This window comes from Entelurus aequoreus, linkage group LG19 (genome assembly GCF_033978785.1).
Source record: "Entelurus aequoreus isolate RoL-2023_Sb linkage group LG19, RoL_Eaeq_v1.1, whole genome shotgun sequence".
Taxonomy (NCBI): Eukaryota; Metazoa; Chordata; class Actinopteri; order Syngnathiformes; family Syngnathidae; genus Entelurus; species Entelurus aequoreus.
The window spans coordinates 3574673-3584762 of NC_084749.1; the positions used below are offsets into that span (position 1 = coordinate 3574673).

The 10090-nt window shown below is 35.2% G+C and overlaps 2 protein-coding genes across 4 annotated transcripts in view; both read right to left on the bottom strand.

The window, feature by feature from the left end:
* The window catches only part of lpla (lipoprotein lipase a), a 743422-nt gene that overhangs the window by 632015 nt on the left and 101317 nt on the right, over positions 1-10090 (bottom strand). The gene's annotated exons all lie outside the window — the stretch shown is intronic.
* tpm4a (tropomyosin 4a) overlaps positions 1-10090 on the bottom strand; it is a 107918-nt gene that overhangs the window by 30238 nt on the left and 67590 nt on the right. For 2 of the 3 annotated variants that reach the window (XM_062027666.1, XM_062027667.1), the window contains one exon: positions 5797-5866. In XM_062027666.1, coding sequence (XP_061883650.1) covers positions 5797-5866 — 70 coding nt within the window. Of the gene's footprint in view, positions 1-4025; positions 4329-5796; positions 5867-10090 lie in introns of those variants that run through there. The other variant, XM_062027668.1, reaches the window with a different exon arrangement.

Sequence of the window (10090 nt, forward strand, 5' to 3'; positions counted from 1 at the left end):
TAACCTTTGTGGCATTCATCACTTATTAACACTACTTTACCTTAACCTTTGTAGCATTCATCACTTATTAACACTACTTTACCTTAACCTTTGTGGCATTCATCACTTATTAACACTACTTTACCTTAACCTTTGTAGCATTCATCACTTATTAACACTACTTTACCTTAACCTTTGTGGCATTCATCACTTATTAACACTACTTTACCTTAACCTTTGTGGCATTAATCACTTATTAACACTACTTTACCTTAACCTTTGTGGCATTCATCACTTATTAACACTACTTTACCTTAACCTTTGTAGCATTCATCACTTATTAACACTACTTTACCTTAACCTTTGTAGCATTCATCACTTATTAACACTACTTTACCTTAACCTTTGTGGCATTCATCACTTATTAACACTACTTTACCTTAACCTTTGTGGCATTCATCACTTATTAACACTACTTTACCTTAACCTTTGTGGCAATCATCACTTATTAACACTACTTTACCTTAACCTTTGTGGCATTCATCACTTATTAACACTACTTTACCCTAACCTTTGTAGCATTCATCACTTATTAACACTATTTATGTGGACCACCTTTACCTTAACCTTTGTAGCATTCATCACTTATTAACACTACTTTACCTTAACCTTTGTGGCATTCATCACTTATTAACACTACTTTACCTTAACCTTTGTAGCATTCATCACTTATTAACACTACTTTACCTTAACCTTTGTAGCATTCATCATTTATTAACACTACTTTACCTTAACCTTTGTAGCATTCATCACTTATTAACACTACTTTACCTTAACCTTTGTGGCAATCATCACTTATTAACACTACTTTACCTTAACCTTTGTAGCATTCATCACTTATTAACACTACTTTACCTTAACCTTTGTGGCATTCATCACTTATTAACACTACTTTACCTTAACCTTTGTAGCATTCATCACTTATTAACACTACTTTACCTTAACCTTTGTAGCATTCATCATTTATTAACACTATTTATGTGGACCACCTTTACCTTAACCTTTGTGGCATTCATCACTTATTAACACTACTTTACCTTAACCTTTGTAGCATTCATCACTTATTAACACTACTTTACCTTAACCTTTGTAGCATTCATCACTTATTAACACTACTTTACCTTAACCTTTGTGGCATTCATCACTTATTAACACTACTTTACCTTAACCTTTGTGGCATTCATCACTTATTAACACTACTTTACCTTAACCTTTGTGGCATTCATCACTTATTAACACTACTTTACCTTAACCTTTGTAGCATTCATCACTTATTAACACTACTTTACCTTAACCTTTGTGGCATTCATCACTTATTAACACTACTTTACCTTAACCTTTGTAGCATTCATCACTTATTAACACTACTTTACCTTAACCTTTGTGGCATTCATCACTTATTAACACTACTTTACCTTAACCTTTGTGGCATTCATCACTTATTAACACTACTTTACCTTAACCTTTGTGGCATTCATCACTTATTAACACTACTTTACCTTAACCTTTGTAGCATTCATCACTTATTAACACTACTTTACCTTAACCTTTGTAGCATTCATCACTTATTAACACTACTTTACCTTAACCTTTGTAGCATTCATCATTTATTAACACTATTTATGTGGACCACCTTTACCTTAACCTTTGTGGCATTCATCACTTATTAACACTACTTTACCTTAACCTTTGTAGCATTCATCACTTATTAACACTACTTTACCTTAACCTTTGTGGCATTCATCACTTATTAACACTACTTTACCTTAACCTTTGTAGCATTCATCACTTATTAACACTACTTTACCTTAACCTTTGTAGCATTCATCATTTATTAACACTATTTATGTGGACCACCTTTACCTTAACCTTTGTGGCATTCATCACTTATTAACACTACTTTACCTTAACCTTTGTAGCATTCATCACTTATTAACACTACTTTACCTTAACCTTTGTAGCATTCATCACTTATTAACACTACTTTACCTTAACCTTTGTGGCATTCATCACTTATTAACACTACTTTACCTTAACCTTTGTGGCATTCATCACTTATTAACACTACTTTACCTTAACCTTTGTGGCATTCATCACTTATTAACACTACTTTACCTTAACCTTTGTAGCATTCATCACTTATTAACACTACTTTACCTTAACCTTTGTGGCATTCATCACTTATTAACACTACTTTACCTTAACCTTTGTAGCATTCATCACTTATTAACACTACTTTACCTTAACCTTTGTAGCATTCATCACTTATTAACACTACTTTACCTTAACCTTTGTAGCATTCATCACTTATTAACACTACTTTACCTTAACCTTTGTGGCATTCATCACTTATTAACACTACTTTACCTTAACCTTTGTGGCATTCATCACTTATTAACACTACTTTACCTTAACCTTTGTGGCATTCATCACTTATTAACACTACTTTACCTTAACCTTTGTGGCATTCATCACTTATTAACACTACTTTACCTTAACCTTTGTGGCATTCATCACTTATTAACACTACTTTACCTTAACCTTTGTGGCATTCATCACTTATTAACACTACTTTACCTTAACCTTTGTAGCATTCATCACTTATTAACACTACTTTACCTTAACCTTTGTAGCATTCATCACTTATTAACACTACTTTACCTTAACCTTTGTGGCATTCATCACTTATTAACACTACTTTACCTTAACCTTTGTGGCATTCATCAATTATCAACACTATTTATTTGGACCACCTTTACCTTAACCTTTGTGGCATTCATCACTTATTAACACTACTTTACCTTAACCTTTGTGGCATTCATCACTTATTAACACTACTTTACCTTAACCTTTGTGGCATTCATCACTTATTAACACTACTTTACCTTAACCTTTGTGGCATTCATCACTTATTAACACTACTTTACCTTAACCTTTGTAGCATTCATCACTTATTAACACTACTTTACCTTAACCTTTGTAGCATTCATCACTTATTAACACTACTTTACCTTAACCTTTGTGGCATTCATCACTTATTAACACTACTTTACCTTAACCTTTGTGGCATTCATCACTTATTAACACTACTTTACCTTAACCTTTGTGGCATTCATCACTTATTAACACTACTTTACCTTAACCTTTGTGGCATTCATCAATTATTAACACTATTTATTTGGACCACCTTTACCTTAACCCAGCAATATTGTTGAAGTACATTTGTAGTCATTTACTGTGATTAATGACCATTAATCAACATGCACAAGTAGAAATATTCTGATTGAAACATTTGATCATTTGACACCAGAGCAGTAATCCCCAGTATCAGGCTCATAAAGGACCGCAAATACATTAGTTTGAAATAACATTCTTTTGCTTATCTTATTTTGAAAGAATCCCCACTAGTGTCACACTATCACACTTGATGGAGCCTCCATCATTGTGCACCATTAAGCTAGGCTAGCAAAATTATTTTTATACTGATTCTGCATAAAGTGAGTTTATGCATTATAACTATAAATTATATATATATATATATATATATATATATATATATATATATATATATATATCAACATATATTTATACATACATATACATACGTACACTGTATATAGTAACTTTTTAAATCCAGCAGATGGCACTATTATGAAACACTATCAGCATCAGTGCTGTATCAATGCAGCTAGTGAGTGTGGCACACACTCAGAAGTGGCATTTTCCTTATTTTAATACATTTATAATATTCATATGGAGTGGAGGTGCAGAAGTGGTCCTTTAGATGAAATACAAATATGTCTTACTTGAAAAGGCATGTTCTTCTCTGAAATATGGAAAGGTTTAGATGACCTGACAGTGTCAAGCATGCATTACCATTAGTGATGAAATACTTTTATTGGATGTCATGAGGTGTAAATGAAGAAGTCTCACCTTGGACAAACTGCAGTAATATTTCAAGAAGCAATGTGAGGAAGACATGAGGAAAGAGAAAGCGTTTAATGGACAGAAGGCACGTGATGGAAGCTACAGAGATAACAAGAAGAAGGCACGTGATGGAAGCTACAGAGATAACAAGAAGAAGGCACGTGATGGAAGCTACAGAGATAACAAGAAGAAGGCACGTGATGGAAGCTACAGAGATAACAAGAAGAAGGCACGTGATGGAAGCTACAGAGATAACAAGAAGAAGGCACGTGATGGAAGCTACAGAGATGTCATGTCATTGAGGGCATGGTCCAGCTCCTCGCTAATGGCCTTGTACTTCAGCTTCTGAGCATACAGCTCGTCTGGAGGTCAGAGGTCAGAGGTCAGCAGCGGCCACACGGACAAGGCGGAAAAGCGCGGCGAAGGAGAAGCAGACAGAGAAGCAGCGGGAAGAAGGAGAGGAGAAGAAAACAGGACAGGTCAGCCATTTTAGAGGAAAGCATGGATGGTGGAGGATATATACTTTATATTATACTTCTGCAAAATACTTGATATACTTTATATTATATTTCTGCAAAATACTTTATATACTTTACATTATACTTCTGCAAAATACTTGATATACTTTATATTATATTTCTGCAAAATACTTGATATACTTTATATTATACTTCTGCAAAATACTTGATATACTTTATATTATATTTCTGCAAAATACTTTATATACTTTACATTATACTTCTGCAAAATACTTGATATTATACTTCTGCAAAATACTTGATATTATACTTCTGCAAAATACTTGATATTATACTTCTGCAAAATACTTGATATTATACTTCTGCAAAATACTTGATATTATACTTCTGCAAAATACTATCAAGCATCTGCATCCTCCTCCTCTTGGCTGACATGCTCAGAAGTGGAAACCCCCACAGCTGCTTGATGGGACAAAATTAAATACATATTTCAATCATTACTTATATGAATCACTAATTCATTATAATTGGAATTAAATACATACATGTGGTATGAATTTATTTAATCTAAGAGTACATTCATTATTTCAATAATTAATGTATCATTTAATTGACCGTTATAATGATTTATCTATTGATTTCAATGCTTGTTTCACAATTTGATAATACATTATTTATTTATTATATATATATATATATATATATATATATATATATATATATATATATATATATATATATATATATATATATATCTATATATATATATATATATATATATATATATATATATATATAGATATATATATATATATATATATATATATACATACATATATATACACACACACACACTTATATATATACACAAATATATATATATATAAATCATAGATGAGTTAGTAGTTTTTTTCATGATTTATTGACCTGAATTTAATGACCTCATTTATTAAATCATGAAATAAGTACATTTACATAATTACACCAATAACTTATTATCAATAAATCATGATAAAATGTATTAAATCATAAATGATTAAATACATTAATCAATTTAATGATTTCAATTGTTAAATCGTGACATAGCTAATATATTGAAATCAATACTTAACGAAATGAATAAATAATTCAATGTACTCTCATATTAAATAAATAAATGACACATTTGTTAACACGTACTTATTTTCCCATTTTAATGAAATATTGACACATTTAAGTCAATATTTAAAGATGTATTTCTGACCGTCCATAGATAGATAGTGATGATGAAATAGGGCGCCCCCTACTGGATGTCACAAAAAGCTTGGCTTTTCACAGAAAAGAATATGATTTGGGTACAGCAAAGTCATACCTTCCAGGTCATCGATGGACTTTTCCAGTTTGGCAACGGACCTCTCTGCAAACTCTGCACGGGTTTCAGCCTGATAGTTCAAACACAGCACACGTACAATTAGAAAGGGACAAGCGGTAGAAAATGGATGGATAGTACTTTATTGATTCCTTCAGTTACTACAAGGTTTATCTTGTCCTATGTGGGATATTTCTTTGACACAAATGATGAAGGTCTGGTCAAGCAGGAGAGTGCATGTTTCAATATGACAACAAAAGGGACAAGCGGTAGAAAATGGATGGATGGATGGAGGACTGAACGATCATTTACTGGATGACACAAAACGTTGACTCGCTGATAACTTCATGAAATGAAAGCAGTGGATGCCATTTTGTAGTGTTTGTTGACATTGTGAGTACACACCACATGTACTCACTTTTTAAAAGCCACTTGCTCTGCTTTGTGAGTGACAGGAAGAAAAGCTTTACCTTGCCTAATGATAAACCTGGCGACCTCAGGGGTTTTCCTCCCCACATCTAATAGTGTTTTTGGATCAATGTGGTATATGTATTTTTAAAAATCATTACTTTTTGCATAACAATGTAACTAACATAGCGATGATAGCCCGCGCTTTTAGCTCGGTAGTTAGCACGTGACCTGGCTTCAAAACAGCAGGAAAAACACAACGCAGCCCAAAGAGAGACTACACAAGAGAGACTACACAAGAGAGACTACACAAGAGAGACTGCACAAGAGAGACTACACAAGAGAGACAACACAAGAGAGACTACACAAGAGAGACTACACAAGAGAGACAACACAAGAGAGACAACACAAGAGAGACTACACAAGAGAGACTACACAAGAGAGACTACACAAGAGAGACTACACAAGAGAGACAACACAAGAGAGACTACACAAGAGAGACTACACAAGAGAGACTACACAAGAGAGACTACACAAGAGAGACTACACAAGAGAGACTACACAAGAGAGACTACACAAGAGAGACTACACAAGAGAGACTACACAAGAGAGACTACACAAGAGAGACTACACAAGAGAGACTACACAAGCGCTAGAATGGCATCTACTTCAATGTTAAAGATGGAATAAGTCCACTGAGCACCTGTGTCAACCCATCACTATTTCACACTAACCATACTTTTTGTCTGCTCCGCCAGCTAACTAACGAACTAACTAACTAACCAACTAACTAACTAACTAACTAACTAACTAACTAACTAACTAACTAACTAACTAACTAACTAACTAACTAACTAACTAACTAACTAACCATACTTTATGTATGCTCCGCCAGCTAACTAACTAACTAACTAACTAACCACACTTTATGTCTGCTCAGCCAGCTAACTAACTAACCATACTTTTTGTCTGCTCCACCAGCTACCTAACTAACTAACTAACTAACTAACTAACCATACTTTATGTATGCTCTGCCAGCTAACTAACTAACCATACTTTATGTCTGCTCCACCAGCTAACTAACTAACTGACTAACTAACTAACTAACTAACTAACCAACTAACTAACCAACTAACCATACTTTATGTCTGCTCTGGCAGCTAACTAACTAACTAACTAACTAACTAACTAACTAACTAACCATACTGTATGTCTGCTCCGCCAGCTAACTACCCAGCTAACTAACTAACTAACCATACTTTATGTCTGCTCCGCCAGCTAACTAACTAACTAACCATACTTTATGTCTGCTCCACCAGCTAACTAACTAACCATACTTTGTCTGCTCCACCAGCTAACTAACTAACTAACCATACTTTATGTCTGCTCCGCCAGCTAACCAACTAACTAACTAACTGACTTACTAACTAACTAACCATACTTTATGTCTGCGCCACCAGCTAACTAACTAACTAACTAACTAACTAACTAACTAACTAACTAACTAACTAACCATACTTTATGTCTGCTCCACCAGCTAACTAACTAACCATACTTGATGTCTGCTCCGCCAGCTAACTAACTAACTAACCATACGTTATGTCTGCTCCGCCAGCTAACTAACTAAATACTGCTAACCATACTTGATGTCTGCTCCGCCAGCTAACTAACTAACCATACTTTATGTCTGCTCCGCCAGCTAACTAACTAACCATACTTGATGTCTGCTCCGCCAGCTAACTAACTAACTAACCATACTTTATGTCTGCTCCGCCAGCTAACTAACTAAATACTGCTAACCATACTTTATGTCTGCTCCACCAGCTAACTAACTAAATACTGCTAACCATACTTGATGTCTGCTCCGCCAGCTAACTAACTAACCATACTTTATGTCTGCTCCGTCAGCTAACCAACTAACTAACTAACCATACTTTATGTATGCTCCACCAGCTAACTACCCAACTAACTAACAAACTAACCATACTTTATGTCTGCTCCGCCAGCTAACTAACTAACTAACCATACTTTATGTCTGCTCCACCAGCTAACTAACTAACTAACTAACCATACTTTATGTCTGCTCCTCCAGCTAACTAACTAACTAACTAACTAACCATACTTTATGTCTGCTCCACCAGCTAACTAACTAACCATACTATGTCTGCTCCACCAGCTAACTAACTAACTAACTAACTAACCATACTTTATGTCTGCTCCGCCTGCTAACCAACTAACTAACTAACTGACTAACTAACTAACTAACCATACTTTATGTCTGCTCCACCAGCTAACTAACTAACTAACCATACTGTATGTCTACTCAGACAGCTAACTAACAAACTAACTAACCATACTTTATGTCTGCGCCACCAGCTAACTAAATAACTAACTAACTAACTAACTAACCAACCATACTTTATGTCTGCTCCACCAGCTAACTAACTAATCATACTTGATGTCAGCTCCGCCAGCTAACTAACTAACTAACTAACTAACTAACTAACTAACTAACTAACTAACCATACTTTATGTCTGCTCCGCCAGCTAACTAACTAAATACTGCTAACCGTACTTGATGTCTGCTCCGCCAGCTAACTAACTAACCATACTTTATGTCTGCTCCGCCAGCTAACTAACTAACCATACTTTATGTCTGCTCCGCCAGCTAACTAACTAAATACTGCTAACCATACTTGATGTCTGCTCCGCCAGCTAACTAACTAAATACTGCTAACCATACTTTATGTCTGCTCCACCAGCTAACTAACTAAATACTGCTAACCATACTTTATGTCTGCTCTGTCAGCTAACTAACTAAATACTGCTAACCATACTTTATGTCTGCTCCACCAGCTAACTAACTAAATACTGCTAACCATACTTTATGTCTGCTCTGTCAGCTAACTAACTAAATACTGCTAACCATACTTGATGTCTGCTCCGCCAGCTAACAAACTAAATACTGCTAACCATACTTGATGTCTGCTCCGTCAGCTAACTAACTAAATACTGCTAACCATACTTTATGTCTGCTCCGTCAGCTAACTAACTAAATACTGCTAACCATACTTGATGTCTGCTCCGCCAGCTAACTAACTAAATACTGCTAACCATACTTTATGTCTGCTCCGCCAGCTAACTAACTAACTAACTAACCATACTTTATGTCTGCTCCACCAGCTAACTAACTAAATACTGCTAACCATACTTTATGTCTGCTCCGTCAGCTAACTAACTAAATACTGCTAACCATACTTGATGTCTGCTCCGCCAGCTAACTAACTAACTAACCATACTTGATGTCTGCTCCGCCAGCTAACTAACTAAATACTGCTAACCATACTTTATGTCTGCTCCGCCAGCTAACTAACTAAATACTGCTAACCATACTTGATGTCTGCTCCGCCAGCTAACTAACTAACTAACCATACTTGATGTCTGCTCCGCCAGCTAACTAACTAAATACTGCTAACCATACTTGATGTCTGCTCCGCCAGCTAACTAACTAACTAACCATACTTGATGTCTGCTCCGCCAGCTAACTAACTAAATACTGCTAACCATACTTGATGTCTGCTCCGCCAGCTAACTAACTAACTAACCATACTTGATGTCTGCTCCGCCAGCTAACTAACTAAATACTGCTAACCATACTTGATGTCTGCTCCGCCAGCTAACTAACTAAATACTGCTAACCATACTTGATGTCTGCTCCGCCAGCTAACTAACTAAATACTGCTAACCATACTTGATGTCTGCTCCGTCAGCTAACAAGGTAATAATCTTCCATTGCTGCAACTAAAGTATATTATCACTGGAGGATGAGGTTACACTTGTTACACAGTGAGTAAGAGCAGACAAGAAGCTAAGCTAGCTGCTAGGCCTT